The 19,019-nt window shown below is 48.1% G+C and overlaps 1 protein-coding gene across 1 annotated transcript; it reads left to right on the top strand.

Annotated features, from left to right (window-relative positions):
- Positions 1 to 4,173: 4,173 nt before the first annotated feature.
- Positions 4,174 to 14,565, top strand: MRPS22 (mitochondrial ribosomal protein S22). Its single transcript, XM_032975220.2, has 8 exons — positions 4,174 to 4,334; positions 5,007 to 5,155; positions 6,109 to 6,273; positions 6,850 to 6,993; positions 8,317 to 8,400; positions 9,786 to 9,931; positions 10,503 to 10,611; positions 11,945 to 14,565. The coding sequence occupies exons 1-8, from the start codon at positions 4,217 to 4,219 to the stop codon at positions 12,041 to 12,043; spliced, it is 1,014 nt and encodes a 337-aa protein (XP_032831111.2). The 5' UTR covers positions 4,174 to 4,216; the 3' UTR covers positions 12,044 to 14,565.
- Positions 14,566 to 19,019: the final 4,454 nt, after the last annotated feature.

Raw genomic sequence — 19,019 nt, forward strand, 5'->3', positions numbered from 1 at the left:
AGATCTGCCCCCCCCACCACCCGTGTAGTCTGAACAGACTGTTGGGGGCAAGTGCTGTTAGCGAGGGTGGCCAACACCACGCCCGGCCGCCTTTGTCTCCCTCCCCCCCCTCCGGTGGCGATGTTTCCACTTCGTACCGGGTACTCATTTGAGGCTGAGTCGACCTAGGGGAGGCTCAGGGACCGGTTCAGGTAATCGTCACCACCGGTGTTGTGGTGGGCCGTGAGCGGGTTTCGAACCCGGCTCGCCAGGTTCGTAGCGCTGACCGCTACACTACCGCTCCCCCATGTGTCCGTGAGCGCACACACACACCTAGGTAACCCTCCCACCTGTGCCCACAGGTAACCCCCACGTGTCCGTGAGCGTACACATACACCAGGGTAACCCCCCTCACCTGTGCCCACAGGTAACCCCCACGTGTCCGTGAGCACACACACACACACCGAGGTAACCCCCCACCTGTGCCCACAGGTAACCCCCACGTGTCCGTAAGCACACACACACCAGGGTAACCCCCCGCCACCTGTGCCCACAGGTAACCCCCACGTGTCCGTGAGCGTACACACACACACACCAGGGTAACCCCCCTCACCTGTGCCCACAGGTAACCCCCACGTGTCCGTGAGCGCACACACACACACACCGAGGTAACCCCCCCACCTGTGCCCACAGGTAACCCTCACGTGTCCAACAATACCGTGGCCTTAAAAAGGAGAACGTCATTGACGACGTTTCGGGAAACGGTCCTTCTCGGCAGCGCATACAATTCTAAAGGGCATTGCCTACAAAACAAGATTTACGTTAATGTGTGCGCTGTGAAGGACTCTTGCCAGAAACGTCGCCTTTTACGAATATATCTGGTTGTCATTTTTAAGGCCACCGTGGTTATTATTCGCGAAATTTCCACGCGTTAAAAAACGTTCAACGATTGTTACACACACTGACGAGGGTTGTGCATACCTGTCAACCCCTTATCAGTGCCTACTTTATTAGAGACCAATTCAGATCTTCTCGGTCCTTATAAAACTCAACGTTCACCCTACAAAGTCCCATCACAAGGAAGAACACGCAAACAACTAGAGAGAATTTTTTTAACTTTTTTGTCCGTTTTAAAACGGCTGTACGCAGTCTGGACCCTAAACCTAAATTTCCCTGTACAAGAATAACGGGGTAAACCGTATGGGTTGACAGGTATGTTGGTGTTGGTGTGCGTGAGCTAATTGTGCTTGTTGTTGCACAACTTTCCAACTTTCAGCATCGCAAAAACAACGCGTTTGCGATAGGTGCGCGAAAGTGTGTGTGTGTCTAACGTAAAGACGGACAGACAGGTAAAGCAATCGTGCACGTCGACTCACCTGCACGCTATAAACAAGTCACAGCTGTCCCGCGTGTCCACGTGTGCGTGTGTGTGTGTGACACGTGCGTGTGTGTGTGTGACACGCGCGTGTGTGTGTGACACGCGCGTGTGTGTGTGACACGCGCGTGTGTGTGTGTGACACGCGCGTGTGTGTGTGTGACACGCGCGTGTGTGTGTGTGACACGCGCGTGTGTGTGTGTGACACGCGCGTGTGTGTGTGTGACACGCGCGTGTGTGTGTGTGACACGCGCGTGTGTGTGTGTGACACGCGCGTGTGTGTGTGTGACACGGCCCCCCACTCTGTGTGATGATGGATGATCGGTTTACAAAGCACGCGGGGACGACGTTCGCTGCCTCACAGGACGGACTGGCTGACCAGGGCAGCCAGATCCGTGGGGGGATGTCATTACACTAATTTTTTTTAAATATATATAATGTAACGGCGAACTGATTGTATCTGAAACGAAACATACAAAATCAATGCAAAATGTCAGGACACAAAAATGGGCTAAAATATAGAGCCGACTTGCACCTGTAACTCGCTTTCTCTGCCGCTTCTTGTTCTCGTGTATTTTTACATTTGCAGTTATTTTTTGTATGAGGATGTTTTACTGGTAGGAACGAAGTTGTAAACTGAGTGTACCAGCCTGCAATAGATTAATGTGTCCGTCCGTCCCCTTTCAATACTTTAACGAAGTGAAATCTCGTGCTGTTAGGTGTAAAATCAGCAATAGACAGCGCAGAGACTTGTCCTACCAGCCCACCCTGCAGGGACCTGTTTAGTAAAGGCACAGCGTTCTAAAGCTTGGGATCTGCTAAGTGGCAAATCCCGATCACCCCAGTAGTGCTTAGACGTACTCCTCGGAGTACTTAGAAAAGGGTGATCCGAAGATCTCAGGGACCACGTTGGAGTTTAAGGATGGATCAATTCCTGTAAATATTGCGGGGCTAACCCATCGAGAGACTTGCTGTTGCCGCTGCTGCTGCTGCTGCGTTGGCAGTGGTGTACAAACACAAATTATACTGGTAGGAACGAAGTTGTAAACTGAGTGTACCAGCCTGCAATAGATTAATGTGTCCGTCCGTCCGTCCCCTTTCAATACTTTAACGAAGTGAAATCTCGTGCTGTTGGGTGTAAAATCAGCAATAGACAGCGCAGAGACTTGATATGCCTTATTGCACCCAACATTTGGAAGTATAACAATGTCATACAATTGCGCAAAATTCCAATGTTCCTACCAGCCCACCCTGCAGGGACCTGTTAGTTCACGGCCGCTAAAGACCTCGTTAGTTGTGCAATTCCTCACGTGTTGGTTACTGCTGTACTCACGCACCACGGATCTCGCTTGTAAAATAGCCGTGAAACTGGCTAAACGGGATTTGTGTGCCAAATAAATTTAACTTATGACGCGGTAGATAGAGTTTAGTTGCGTTTAGTTTATGAATGTGTCATCGGCTAATTAATGAGTGTTTAGATGTGGGAGGAAAACCGTGGCACCCTCAGATATCTAAGATGCAGTGTTTAAGCAACCAATACAGTCTCAATTAAACAAAGCGGAGACCCTGAGAAACCAATACAGAGAAACAAGCACAAAACTCAATCCATGAGCCAAAAAATATATAAAACAGAACCCTATAAAAATCTAATAACGCTAAAATACTATGACAGAAGACCATAAAATTGCATAACATATAAGAAAACATGTACGATACATAACACATTCTCCTGCGGAGGGAGCTGGTAGGAACGTTGGGTTGCTCGGTCAATGGCCAGGGTCAACAACGGCGGCACCACGTGGTGTATTCCGCAAATATGCCCGACTGTGAGGGCGGGCACAAGCTGGCGTGAGTAGGTTAAACGTTGAGTTTTATAAGAGCACCACGGGGTGACCAGCCCCTCCCCACCCAGCCCCACCCCTCCCAACCCCCACCCAGCCCCAACCTCCCCACCCAGCCCCTCCCCACCCAGCCCCTCCCCACCCTCCCCTCCCCACCCAGCCCCTCCCCACCCTCCCCTCCACACCCAGCCCCACCCTCCCCACCTAGCCCCTCCCCACCCTCTCCACCCAGCCCCTCCCATTTTTGGATGCACGACGGACGGACACAATAATCCCCTGTGGGCTGGTGGTGTAACCAGGAGGTTCCTACCAGTATAAGGCACATAAACACCCATCAAATAAACTAAGACTGAATCCCAACAAATTATGAGCTCGCCCCCACCACCACACACTGCCCCCCCCCCAAACCCCCTCCCCCCCACACTCTCCCCCTCCCCACACAACCCCCTCCCCCCCACACTACCCCCTCCCGCCACACTACCCCCCTGCCCCCCACACGACCCCCCCCCACACTACCCCCTCCCCCCCCACACTACCCCCTCCCCCCACACTACCCCCCTCCCCCCACACTACCCCCCTGCCCCCCACACTACCCCCTCCCCCCCACACTACCCCCCTCCCCCCACACTACCCCCTCCCCCCCACACTACCCCTCTCCCCCACACTACCCCCTCCCTCCCACACTATCCCCCTCCCCCCACATTACCCCCCTTCCCCCCACACTACCCCCTCCCTCCCACACTATCCCCCTCCCCCCACATTACCCCCCTTCCCCCCACACTACCCCCACAACTACCCCCCTCCCCCACGACACTACCCCCCTCCCCCCACACTGCCCCCCTCCCTGGCCCCCTCCCCCCCACACTACCCCCCTCGCCCCCACACTATCCCCTCCCCCCACATGACCCCTCCCCCCACATTACCCCTCCCCCCACACTACCTCCCCCCCTCCCCCCACACTAACCCCCCTCCCCCCTGTTGAGTTTCCGTTTCCGGGGTCGCGTCTCCTGTGACCTCCGCAATGGCGGCGCGCAGCCTGGGTCTCGTGTCTCGCCTCCCGGCTCCGTTGCCGGCGCTGCTGCTGCAGCTGCGCCGCCGCCGCCCGGGCCCCACACCCCGGGGGATGAGCGGGGACCCCGGTGAGTGGAGGGGACGCGAGGTTTCGGGGGCACAGGGACCAGACGGGTGACGGCGCAGCGGCGCCACCGGCGTTTGTTTACGCGGGTAGCGCTCTCCAGCCTTCGCGTTCTCGCGACATTGAAAGCGATTGAAGGCGGCGCGCCGCGCTCTCTGCCCGGGACCGTTTCGTTTTGATGGGGCGACAGAGGAACGCTGGAATTTGGTTATGCAGCAGAGCCTTGGTGAGGCCTTCATCCCGCAGTGGGTTGAAAGTCGTGCCTTCTGGGGATGACTGATGAGGAATGCCCGAGTCGCGAGAGGCGCTTTTTTAAGGAGGGTTCATTGGCAAGTTAAGTGTGTATCTGAACATAACGTTCAGCGCCACCAGGCTGATGTGAATGCAAGTGGTGTATCTGCAAGTACTGTACAGTAATTTCAGTCTAACCAATATCGCTTTCTGGCTTTTGTTTCGTTGACCTGTCAGCGAGCCTGCGACACCTCATTTGACCTCACTAGTTGACACCACCGCCACTAAGTAGCGATTGCCGACATTTGTACGCGTACCCACGTTTTTGTGCATCGTTGCATATGTGCGCTTGCGTGCGTTTATACGCGTGCGTGTATGCTTGCATTGATGTACCCGTGTACTTGTTTGTGACTGCGTGTGCCCATCGGTGCACATTCGTGTACAGGCGCAGCATCCTTGCAGTTTGGCGACGAGCGCGTGCAGTCTCTGCTGCGTCGGATGACCGGCCTCGACCTCAAGAAGGTGTTCCGCCCGCGACGGCAAGCGCTCAAGCCGCCCAAATACAAGCTCATGACCGACGCACAGCTCCAGGAGGTGTGTGAATGCGTAAAAATGAGAGTCTCGTTGCGTAGGTGCACTTTTCTGTGAATGCGTGAGATGGAGTCACTCAACCCTGGATCTGTCTCCTCGTCAGCCTTCACCATCATGCGTGATCTCAAAGTGCACCTCGCCTGGTACATGTGCTGTATCAATGCCACTCACATGGCAGAAAATTATATCAGTTGATGGAATCCACTTGTGATGGCATACCTAGCGTGTTTACTGTTTGTGTTTGAGGTGGATATATACTGTTTTTTTAATAGACATATAATCGATTCATCAAATCACTTTAAGTATTCACAATATCGACTCGTGCATATAATAATAATAAAATAAAAAGTGCAAAAAAAACAAATAAATTGTCTTGGGTGGTGGTGGCTATAGCTGAAAATTGGCATTATATACACATGACCTAACCCAAAAGTAACTAATCATGAAACATAATATTAGTCGTGAAAACCTATGTATAAAATTAAGAATATATTGTTTATGGCATTGATAGTGGGGGAGCAGTTGTGCGTTGAGTAGCGCACTGCACTATGAACGCATTCACCTCAAGTAAATTCACAGCCACTGCTAATATGAAGTGTGAGTGATATCTGAACCAGGCTTGGGACCCCTTCCCCAACTGCTGCTCACTAGCATGAATTAGGGTCAAAAACTTCTATAACTGACATGGTGTGAGGAGGTCTTCATCCAGTAAAGGATTGGCAAAGTACTCTATATTTGTATTACGCATAATTTCGGTGGAGTTCATCTAACTGTACAAATTATATAGTTCTTTATAATGTCCCATGTGTTCCTATATCCCCCTATCTTCTTTGCCTACCTTGTTCGCATTATCTCCCTAACCTGTTACCTCGTGTGTTTTCATGTCCTCGAGTTTATGTGTCTCAATGTTCTTGTATCCCTTGTGTACTCGCCCTGGCCCCCATGTTCCCATTCAGGTGATGCGCAACGCCTACTCTGAGGCCGAACGTGCCCTGAAGCCGCCCCCCATGCTGCCTGAGAGAACCCCGATCAATGACGTCCTCTCTCAGGACACCATGCTCGATGGACTTGAGGAAACGCCCATCGTCTTTACCGACATCTCGTACAGCGTGCCCCACAGGGTGTGTGCTGCGTGGGGTGTGTGCATCCCTGTTTGAGTACCTGTATGTGCGCCTAGCATGGCATAAGCGATGTGTTGACGTCACTGCTACTTAATGGCGAACGGCGGTTGCTGTTGTTGAATGTGATTGTGTGTTTATTTGGTTTATTAAACCAATATCTACCTCAGGGTGCCAGACAATAACACTAGTGCGTTGTGAGCTCTATAATTTGGGGAAAGGCTGATGTTAATTGGTTGACTACCCTCATGGTGCACTCACATCTGTTATAAGGGACGTAACCACTGCATCATCAATTATGATGATGTTGATGTGGGATAGACTTCTGGTTGTCATTTTATTAAAGGCAGTCAGTATTGGTGATCATTCATCTTCACTATGGCAATCATTTTAAAATCCTGGATTCAAATCTGGATCTTGATTAAATGATGCATATGTTGCGGAAGCTGTCCATAGTGAAAGTAAGAGACGTTTTTATTGATGTTGGCAGTGTTGATGTCAGTGATAGTGGTGATATACGTGATGATGTCCACAGTGATGTCTGCAGTGGTGTTAATAGTGTTAACGTTCATGTCACAGGAAAGGTTCATTGTTGTGCGGGAGCCTGATGGGACGCTTCGCAAAGCATCATGGGAGGAGCGCGACCGCATGCTCCAGGTTTATTTTCCCAGGCCTGGGCGCCGAATCATACCGCCCGCCGTCTTCTCTGGAGAAAACCTCACGGTAAGCTCCTTCAGTCCAGTAAACTCTCTCACCATGGTGAAAACCTAATGGTAATCGCCCCAAGCAGTGACATTTAAATTATCAAATAAAATCAGAGTGGAGTTTCAACGGATGTTACTTTGCTATGTAAATGAAAGGGTCCAACGTATTTACTGAAGCGTATGTTGTGTTACAAGTGTGGGTGCTGTCCATATGTGCTTTATGTGTACAGGCGTGTCTCGCTGAACGAGTGATATACGTTCTGCGAAAATTGCTCTGTTCGTGGACACTTGTTAAACGATCATCGTTTTCCCATTGACTCCCATGTTAAAAGCTAAGATATGCTTCTGCCCCAAAATTTTCTGTCAACAACTTAAAAAATGTTTTTACATGGGAAATACCAATTACTGTATCATTTTAAAATAAAGTAATAAAACATCAAATTTAACACTTGCCGCACATGAATAACCACAGTGCAAGATCCCCTGTATAGCCTATGATATCACCTCCTTACAGCCTCATATTTGAAATCATCACTCTCACACACACTCTCTGCACTCAGTCACACAGGACTTTCACTCTCTTTTACTCTCTCCACGTCTCTATACATGCACACCCCCTGCCTCCCAAGCCAAAGATCCCCCATATAGCCTTAACAGACTGTTGGGCCAAGTGCTGTTAGCGAGCACCTATGAAGGCCAGTACAGCACACAAGGGGTGGTTGGCCAGCACCTCGCCTGGCCACCTTTGTCTCACTAGTGGTGATGTTTACACACCACACCAGGTACTCATTTGAGTCCGAGTTGTCCTAGGGGAGGCCCAGGACCGGTTCAGATAATCGTCACTGGTGTTGGCCGTGAGCGGGACTCAAACTCGGGTCACCGGGTTTGTAGCGCCGTGCCACTGCTCCTCACATCCACCCCTCCTGCCACCCACCCATATGCTACAGTGCCACCAAGAGGCCCCCACCTGCCACCCACTTCTCCCCCATACCCACCCAAAACGCAGTTTACACAGCACAACACAGCTGCGAATAAAATAGCTGCGGCCCGTAGTGCGCCCCCTGCCGCCACGGGACGCATTTGTGTGTGATGTTCTTGATCCATCCTTGAGACAACCATTTTTGCAAAATATTTAAACAGTGGTAATCTAAAGAACTTACTACTTGTGATCAGTGTGCATTTGTGACGGACTGGACTCTAAAGAGCACGTGATAACAAGTGTTCGGACTTACTGTATGGATGTGTTAGGGGTGCATGTGTGTTGTGTTCTTTGCTTATGCGGTATATATGCATACGTGTGATAAATGTGTGTGTTTGTGTGGGCACGTATGTGTATGCCTAGGCTTTGCTGTCGGCACAACGACATGAGTACATCCTCAACTGGTGCATCCTCCAATTCGAACCTGACTCCCACGACTACATCCGGGTACGCCACCAATATGATCCTCTTGAGACAAGAACCCCTGAGCAATTAACCCCCCGAGCGAAGGACCACTGAGAACGGGATCACCTGAGAGAAGGGGATTTTCCCCCTGAGAGCAGGACCCCCTTAGCAAGGGACCCCTGAGAGTGGAAACCCCTGAGAGTGGAAACCCCTGAGAGTGGAAACCCCTGAGAGAGGGACACCCAGTCCTGAGGTGTGAACTCTCCAAGGTATTGGATTAGTCACTACGGCATGTCCATTTTGAGCTCTCTGAGAAAGCGTGAGGAGCTCCCAGCCACAGGGCGTGAACAAAGTATCTCACAGGCTCTAGCTCCGTGCATAAGACCATGCCGCTGTGAGTACCCAGAGAGTGGAACCCTGGCCTAGGGATCCAAATTAAAACGTCTGAACAGTTCCTTTGTAGCTCCAATAAGAGGAAACAAATGCCTGGGCTTGAATCCATTCTCTGATATCTTCTTTCAGTGTTGAGACAGCTGTTAAAATCTAAAAACACAGCAAAGTATGTATACGTAGAGCTATTATTGAAAGCAGATTGGTAGAAAATTATTAAATAAACTGGTGAGCCGGAGCAGGATTCCGTGCTTCTGGAAAACTAAACTTGATCATGAAAAGCAACATGGCAATGTCTAAATATTAGTGTTATTCATCAGTGAATTTTAACTACTACAGCCCAGATTGGAAACATTGACACTGTCAAGGGGAATTGAGCTACAGCCAAAATATATACAAAGAAGCATGGAGAGTGGTATGTTTGATATCACTGAGAGCAAGAGTAACGCAAAGATCAGGAAACACAAAATAGCGACATCATATGGACTGTTAAAGAACATAAGTGGGCTTCACCAGGACATATGGCCAGTAAGGATGATGGATGGTTATTAATGAGACTGGTGATGGAATTGCAGCCAAAGTTGGGAACACACCGAAGGGGAAAGACACCGAAGAGATGAAGCAATGAGATGACCTAATCCACCAAATAGCGATGACTTGTGGCATTGTGGGGTAATAATGATGGATGGCAACAATGTGGGGAGGCCTACATCAAGCAGCTGACAGATAATGATTGATGATACAAACATCCAGTCCTGAGGACAAGAATACAGAATATTATTTTACGATTTGTTGTAAGTACGATCCTAAATGTGAGAAACAATGGATTGTAAGTCAAAACAATTAGGGATGTTGTAGTGAGTTCGTAACTTGCACTTACGTGTGCTCTTGCCGGAGAAAACATCATCGCTCCCACCTATACCAGCCAAGCAAATTTCAGGAAGACAAGCATCCATCCGACATTTCCGTTATGATGTCATCACTTGTGTGCGCAGGACATTGGAGGTTTTTGTGTTGGTGCCTGCCTGTCGTGATAGGTGCACGACTACGTGTACGAGGACCTGTACAAGCGCGATGCGACGCACACCCTGCACAGCACGCGCCACTACCCTGGTCTCGTGTGGTTCCTACTGAAGACGCGGCGCATCGACAGCCTACTCATCGACCTCATACAGAGAGACCGGTGCGTGCAACATACACATGCAATCTATACACGCATACACACATACAAATACAATGGTCCCCTGCATAGCCTGCGGCGGTTCTTGGTGCAAGTGCTTTTCGTGAGCACCTATGATGGCCTGCAAACATGAGGGGGCTGAATGGCGAGCTCCAATACCCAACTCCCTCTGCGTACCAAATGATGTTTACACCTACGACGGGTACTCATTTAAGGTTGAGTTGATGTTTGAGAGGACCAGAACTCGTTCCGATATCACTCGCCATTGATATTAGCTGTAGTTGGGAATCCAACTTGGATTAGACACATACACAAGTTTATACACACATATTTGGATGCACATACTTATACATACATACATCATATGTATGGAAACACAAACCTATGCATTTACACTGCATTCCGAAGAGGCTGATTTACAACTTACCGTTCACATGCATAATGGTTGTGTTGATAATACATTTTGGTGATGGTGATTGTGTTGATATCAGGAGTGATGTTGGTAATGATGTTGGTTGTGTCGGTGTTTGTGATGTTGATTGTGTCGGTGTTTATGGTGGTGATTTTATGGCAGGCTGGAGGATGCAGTAGACCTGGTCTCCATATTCCACCTCCTCCACCCAGAGTCACCCTTTAGCAAAGAGGCAACACTGAGCCACCCAGAAGGGATTGACCTCATACAGGTGACACAATCAATACCAATACCACCATGACATCAGCACCACCACAATCACCAACAGCAACATTTGTGTACCATCAACATCGGTATCATCCCCATCAGTACCGTGATCATCACCATCATCAAAATCAGCATCAAAATCACCACGATCACCACCACGATCACCACCACCACCTTCAGCACCATCAAAATTACCAGCTATAGTGGTCTATGGCTCGGTATGATATGCGGTGTGGCATATGGGGTGTTGTGACTTGGTACAGCGTGTGGCATGCTACAGTATTTGTAATTATGCATCCGTTCATCCGTTAAAATGGATTCTTACTCTCACAATACATGCTGTGAGTGATATATCTCAAATACACTTGACTATTTATGCATATTATATGATAATGATAGTAGCGCAGTTTTTAGTGAACTGTGCTGTAATTCTTATCAGTAACTAATGTGAGCAGGGGCGGAGTCACAGGGGGGGCTGGGGGGGGGCTCTGCCCCCCCTGAAATTTTGGGAAAGTCGGTAATCGGGATAACCGGATATCCGGCTGCTGCAAAATGCTGCAGGCTGCCACCTTGTGCTGCCCTGCAGGCTGCTTGAGCGGCAGCTTTTCGAACCTAACGAACTTATTAGCCACATCAGCGGCTCCGACCTATTAATAAACTCCGCGTTCAAATCCAATAAAATTTGTTTTATACATTTGTGGCGCCCATTGGAAAACATGAACTGGATATCTCAGAATATTGAAGTCAGCCCCCCCAAAGTCAAAATCCTGGCTCCACCCCTAGATGTGAGTGGCAAATTTTATCTGAACCAGTCCTGGGCCCCCACTTCATCAACCTGCGTTGACCAGCGTGTATGGTCAAACAAAACCCTGTGACGAGAACGTCATGGTGGAGGCCTATATTTAGCAGTTGATTGTCAAAAGGCTGTATAATATGATTATATGCTAATGTTTCACTTAGGCTAATAGAACGAGCAAAACTGAAAAAACGGGAAATTAAATAATTGATTATCCAATTAAATAAAAACTTTTCATCGTGACAATTTATCAAATTGCTGGATGGGAGCATTCATACATGTTTAACATGTGGTTTAGTGTCATCAGTTTGGTTTGGTATGTTGTGTGGTTCCGTGTTGTATTTTGTGCGACGTGTGTCGTATGGTGTTATTTTACTTGGTATGTGGTATGGTATGTGATGTGGCTCTTTGTATGGTATGATATGTGTTGTGGCTCTTTGTATGGTATGACGTGTGTTGTGTGTGGTATGGTATGATAAAGTGGTATGGCACATGGTCTGATGTAGTTCGACCTGGTATGTGGTGTGGCACGTGTGCACAGATGTTCGCACGTTTGGACGCGGAGAATGGAGCTCGGATCCAGCTCGCCCTGCAGACCCACCAGGAGGTGCCTCAAGAAACTGCAAACAAGGCCACCTAGTGTGCACCAGGCACCACCTCGCCGAGTGCACACACTGTGCCACACTCCTCTGCACTTCCTTGCAAACAGTGCATCACACACCACACAATACGCACCGCGCAAAACCTGTGCACGCAGTGGTATACCATGCATGGATAAAAAATCATTCCACAATAACTGTAAAAGCATCAATAAAATTGTGTATAAAACATAAATCTTGAATGAAGTACACTTAAGCCTGGATTACTTATTGCAAATACATCAGTTAAGATTGGGCAAGCTGCGAAGTTTTCAGAATATAAATAAAAGTATTAATTCAAGTGGTCTGTTATCTACACTTTTCAACATCTTAAAATCACAAGCTGCCACTTATTTTAAGGTGGCCTGGAAGAGACTATTTGAAGTTAGTGGTAGATCCCACAAAGCTACTGTCCAGACTGGTACTGGGTGCTGGAGATTATAACCCAATGTTTGTCTTTTCCGACATGGCACACTGTGATTGTGACTACCTAACTGACTGTACAATTGTGAACCTGTATTGGTACCACACTCGCTGGTCCCCAAGCTTTCCTCGGATGATCTAGTTCGCGAGGATGGTGTACCCTGCTGCGAGTGACCAGCTGATTTGGACTGGAGGACGTTGCCCTTGGGGCTCCTCCAGTCTGTCGAAAGGGCATCCACTCTCCACCCCAATGCTCCTATGCGTACCTCGAGTATCCTGGGAATTACCACTGAACTCTATTTCCCTCCAGCCTACTTTAATCCTCGTTGCCAATAATTAACTTCACTGAGTCGCTGCACATTTGACTGTTAATGAGCGACTCATTCGAAGACAGTGGCCAGCCACATTAATAAAGCTGTATTCATATCTTACACTTTAAATTACCAGATAACTTAAACAGTACACCAGCTCCCTCATACTCCGTAACTATCGTTCTTAATCATTTTTATACCAGCCGGAGCCTCTTACAACAAAGTTCTTATCCTCAGCCTTCACAGCCAAATAAGCATTGTCATTTTTACAGCAGTGGTAATGAAGCTGATGTTCTCTAAAAAACACCGTAACAGGCCCTCAATGCTGAGTTATCATAACCCAGCACGTGCTTGTCTAACCAAAGCTCTATCAAGCAATAAAGCCATTTGTCTTCTGAACTACCACAATCACAAAACACATGCCCTCGGCCTTGCGCATAGCAATTATATAATTGCACAAACAGCATTTTAAATAACCAGTAATTCTGGCAACAGCCCAACAAAACAAGTTATCCCCTCCCTGAGGCTGTAACGCATAGAGGCCGTCCATAAATTACGTCACACACTAGGGGGGGGAGGGGGGTCAGACATTTGTGACGAGGGGGGGGGGTTTGAGAAATGTGACGTCACATCAAAATGCGCAACTTTAAATAAATATAAACAATAGAATTGTTATAACACTAATTTTGATACATTTTCATTATTAATTATTTGATTAGTAAGATTTACTAAGGTCACCTTTTATTCCATGAAGGAGCATTTTGCTTCTCCATGGGAGAATGGAGAAGCATACATTTTGTAAATTTTTTGAATGATTGTTATTAAACATTTTGATTTTAATGATTCTACCAGGGCTTTTCATTCTGTGGAATGAATATGTGATTGTTATTATTGTACTCTCCATCTTAATTTGAAGCTTTCGTGACTGCAGGAATCCATCCTCTTTGGTTCTTTCGGTAAAGTCACGTAGGTAGAAAATAAAATAAATCACGACGTTTTGGGCGCGACACAAGCGTCCGTCACCAGGTGGGAAAAGCCTCTCCATTTTGCTTCATTCTACTACAAAGTACTCTTTGGTTCTTTCGGTAAAGTCACGTAGAAAGAAAAATTAAATAATAGAGTACGACGTTTCGATTGCAACACAAGCAACCGTCATCAGGTATAGCTACATTTGAGAGAGACAAAACACAGACATGGAGACAGACACACAAGGAGAGAGAGACACAACATAGACACACAGAGACCCAATGCCTCTGTGTCGAGGCCCTAAATAGAGAGGGGGGTCTCCTACTACAAAGTTTGAAGTATTTTTTTATAGTTATAATTACTTTTAATATTTTATGATAAGAGAATTTCAATATAATATTCTGAACATCTGCAGTTTTAGTTAGACATTGAATATTTTAAAGTGAATTTTATGCTTAATTTCAGCTTTCCAACGCCTCCTTTTTAATACGTCTTTTCTCCTACAACAGAGTGCTGCGCCACATTAAATACGTACTACAATGACAATAGTTTATAGTGATTTGAAGCATGTTTTATTTTCAAAATGAAAATATGGTTTTGGGTGGGGGGGGCAGAGCTTTGTGACGTCAGATTTTAGGGGGGTTTGACTTTTTGTGACGCCGTGTGACGAGGGGGGGAGGGGGGGTAAAAAATCGGCCAAAATCGCGTGATGTTATTTATGGACGGCCCCATATACAAAATTAACAAACTGCACGGACATGTGTTGGCTACAATGTTTTTTTAACACTTGTTTTAAATCTTCAATAAACATATGCACAAATTCACCTTCTCACGGTGTTACTCTCAGAACGCTGTTGGAATTCTTAGGAAGATTGCGACTCCACGTCATACCGATGCGGTGCAAACTTCAACAGCAAGAGGAGGGAGAATGGCCTGCAGGGACCCTGAGTCATGGAGTGAGAAAGCAATTCTGCTTCCTGTCCACCACTTCGCTTGTCTTGGTCATTAGTGCCCTCCAAAGCTCTTTCCTAGATATTGCCTCCCCCACTGCATTTCCCTGGCGTAGGGTCACTGGGCAATAGAAGCGTAGAATTTTCAATTTAGAATTGTTTCAGTGAAATGTGTACCGAAAATAAGGCAATGCTGGTACTGTGACTTAATGTGAGAAAGGTCCCTTTTGCTGTTCTCTGGAAGCCTTGAGGTGAGGTCCTGTGATCTGTTATAACAATCCTAGCCCTCCCTACATCAGACGCCATTGCCACTGTCAATGTTACCACTTCTCAGGTAGCCGATTCCCCAATGTACCACGAACCAAAAGCCAGGTCATCCCGACAAAAACGTTTGGGGTGGTTGATACACTGATTTTACATTAAATGTGCTTTAAAAAAATGTTTGCTGCATTCGTGTGATTTTATTATATTTAGGGGTTGAAGCTTATTTTCCGTAGGAACGAATTTCCTATGTCTATTGGAAATATTACGCAGTGGACCTCGCTTAGCGCTCAAGTTGCGTTCCTGGAGAAGTGAGCGCTGATTGAATCCATGCTAAAATTGTGTACCAATTTTGTGTACATGAGAATGCGTTCCAGACAGCGTTATATCTTATGTCTGAGCAATATACGAGGGAATCATTGGGGTATCGGTAATAATGCTAATAATACAGACGGTAACCCTTATTTTTACAATACACTACACTTTACACTCCGACACATTTTTCACAAACTCAAGCTCTCCCTGGGGATTTCCCAGGCCAGCCGAGCGACGTTGTCCCGCCAGAGTGTCCTGTGGGCCGGCCCCGGGGTCTTTCGCCCAGCGGGTAGATTAATAATGTCAATAGTGACCACGAATCGTCAATCGAATGGCGGTGGGTGGGGTGCTGGTTGGCTCCGAGTCTAACGTCGCCTCTCATTGGCTGAGCGAATGTAAAACAAAGACGACGACGGAGGCTGAGATTCTGTCACTAAGTGGGGGGTTTTTTTAGGTACTTTTTTTCTTCACAATTATTTTTTATCCAAGACATAGAGGTATATAGGCCTGTATGTGTATATAAATATATACTGTACAGTATAGGTTATAGTCTAGTACTTAAAAAAACACACACAATTTAACTTTCAATTCGGCAACGTCGTTCACATTGAACGATTGAAGGCGTCCACGCATTGTCCGGTCGTGTCACCTGGCTGGCGCGGGTGAGGTTCAGCGCGGGTGAGGTTCAGCGCAGGCAGCGCGGGCGAGGTTCAGCGGGGGCGAGGTTCAGCGCGGGTGGGATTCACCGCGGGCGAGGTTCACCGCGGGCGAGGTTCAGCGGGGGTGAGGTTCAGCGCGGGCGAGGTTCAGCGCGGGTGGGATTCACCGCGGGCGAGGTTCACCGCGGGTTCACCGCTGCCTGTAACGCAGTGCCGCGTTCGGGCCGTCACACCCAGCGCAGTCGGAGCTCGCCGAACGCGCCTGCCTCGGTGTCTGCTCTCAATCAAGAGCCATTGTCCGAAGCGTTATTCTGATAAATATTGTGAAAGTTATGACAGTGGTGATGACAATGGCGGCGAGGCAAAAGTCTTTCGGTTCCTTATTTACTACTGCCCTTTTACGGTCCGTACATTTAAAAAAAAGATAGACATGGTTATGTTTTATTAACATGTTTTATTAACATAACACGCGGAAAACTGAAAACGTTGATTTTTTTTTCATTTGGTTATCGTTAATGCAAAAAAAAACCTATTTTAACAAACTGACCACAAAGTTCTGCATTGCATTACGTATGTTGAACTTCTTTCGCACCATACGAAGCCGACCGCGCGAATTGGAGGTGCGGGGGAAACACAACAAACTAAACACAAAAAAAGCAGTTATTAAGAAATGAGTTCTCAATCTCGATGATTTAAAAGTGCACGGCTCCGGTGGCTTCCGAATATCGTCAGGAAGAGCGTTCCAGACGGCCGCAGAAGCGCATCTGAAAGCGCGCGATGCAGTTGAACTTCTTTGTTCGATGGTTCGCCAAAAGTGGCTGCCACGATGACCGGAGTCTTCTTTATTTTGGACCGCATCCTCTGCATCGCTTGCCGTATTTCCGTCTACGCATGCCGAGTTCCACGGTGCTGCGTGTAACTCGACGTATTGTGTTGTTATAACAAGTTACATTTTGATCGCCAAGCCTCGTTTCGTTGAGCTCACATCAAGCCAAAGCTGTTGTCCATCTTGCGTCACCTCGACTGTTACCAGCTGCTCAAAGGGATCGTTACAGCCCCGAAGGGAGGAGGCTGCCGTGAGTGACCGTGGAACGATCTACTTCGTCCCTTGGCTCGAACCCCGACAGCGCAAGGAGCCGAAGACGATCGGCACAGGCCAGGTGAGCCCCTACCCCCCATTCCACAGCACGGGTCACGCAGAGCGCAAGTTTCAGTGTCGCCGGGGAATTACTCTTTAACATGCAAACTGGCTGAGATTTTGTCGTCATTTACAGATTTGAGAACTGCCTCGTTTTTCGTGGCATTGCTTAATACACGGGGGGCTACAAACATCCCAGAGGAAAGGGGGGGGGGGGGGGGGACACAAACATTATAAGAACAAACTTCAACGTTAGTACAGTGAACAAATATTAAAATCGAGACAAGTAACAAAAATATCTCGTTTCGTCTGCCATGCATTCTGCTCGACTCCGTCAACCCCTGATGTACATCACGGGGTGGTCCAGATGTATTGTGACCCAATTACATTCTCTAAAACTTTTCATTTCTTTTTTATTAAGGTTTAATTAAAACAAATGCATATGTAAAGGGAAATTTTCTTTAGGGGTTAATGAATTGGAGTGTCACAAGACATCTGGACCACTCTGAATAGCAGCGACGCCGTGACGATGAGGACTTAAAAGAGGGGCAGGGCCTTTAACTGGGGGGGGGGGGGCTCAGACCCTCAAGCCCCCCATTCCCGACTGGGCCGATTAAGGGATTTGAGCCTGCACAGTTGCTTGGATGGGCGACCACCAGGCACGTGGTGATCACCATCGCTGCGTGGCTACGTGTTGCCCAGCAGAGGGCAGTGCAGCTCCATGTGTGTGTGTGTATTGAACTTGGACTTCTTTCGCACCATACGAAGCCGACCGCGCGAATTGGAGGTGCGGGGTACGGACAACAAACTGAACACCAAAATCAGTGGCACAGAAATTAGTTTTCAATCTGGATTTAAAAGTGCATAGCTCCAGTGGCTTCCTAATATCGGAAGGAAGAGCGTTCCAGATGGCCGCAGAAGCGCATTCGAAAGCACGCGTTTGCAGTGACCGTCTCCGTTCGATGGCCAGCCAAAAGCCGCTGCTGCGAGGATGACCGCCGGAGTTCGCGTGACGGTTTTTGCTCCTTGGAAGAGATCAGCGAGGTATTGTGGTTCATTTGTGGCAAGCACTTTGTAGCACTGTACAGTACGTCTATGCTCCAAGATACCTAAATTACCCCACCTTTAACCCTTGGTGACCAGCTGACCAGCCTCAGAACTATGGTCCAATAATCGCCACATCCCTCATGAAGCAGTGGCTTGACAAAGGGGCTATACATGTACATGATGGCATCGTAGCACAGACCTGGGAACCCATCACAATGGCGTACGTGCATCATTTTTCTCTCATCCCATGGACAATGGTTGCTCTACTTTACTTTTTCATAGTATATAAATCAACAATTCTCTATCCGCTATAGCCAAGCTCTAGTTTATTACCAAATTGCTTTGCACCTCCGGGCTACGCATTCCATCGTTAAATCTGTGATGCGGTCTCATGTCTGTGCGTGTGTGCGTGCAGGATTCCTTGATGGACAAAAGGCACTAACGGTTTCTTGGAGCTATTCGGCAGCAGCGGAAGGCGACCTCATCTTAAACCCTTCCACTTCAAACGCACTCGCTGGCATTACGCAGGTGGAGGAATCATGTTCTCCTGGTTCCCTTCATTCCTACGCCCCCTTGTTGTCTACTCAATGAGGGTCTCCCCAATGCTGCTGGGGAACACCGTCCCTATTCATGTCACTCGGGTTGCTGCCGGGTTACTTGGGTTGGTTGGTGTTGGGTTAATAGTTGATGATAATTATTACGAAGGAAGACCTGAAGGGGGTAGAGAATGGGGAGGAGGGGGAGTGGGAGGTGAAGGAGGGGGTAGAGAATGGGGAGGAGGGGGAGTGGGAGGTGAAGGAGGAGGTAGATAATGGGGAGGAGGGGGGGTGAGAGGTGAAGGAGGGGGTAGAGAATGGGGAGGAGGGGGAGTGGGAGGCGAAGGAGGGGGTAGAGAATGGGGAGGAGGG

Source organism: Petromyzon marinus, chromosome 3, assembly GCF_048934315.1.
Source record: "Petromyzon marinus isolate PM22_M1 ecotype Great Lakes invasive population chromosome 3, UKy_Petmar_22M1.pri1.0, whole genome shotgun sequence".
NCBI classification, from domain to species: domain Eukaryota; kingdom Metazoa; phylum Chordata; class Hyperoartia; order Petromyzontiformes; family Petromyzontidae; genus Petromyzon; species Petromyzon marinus.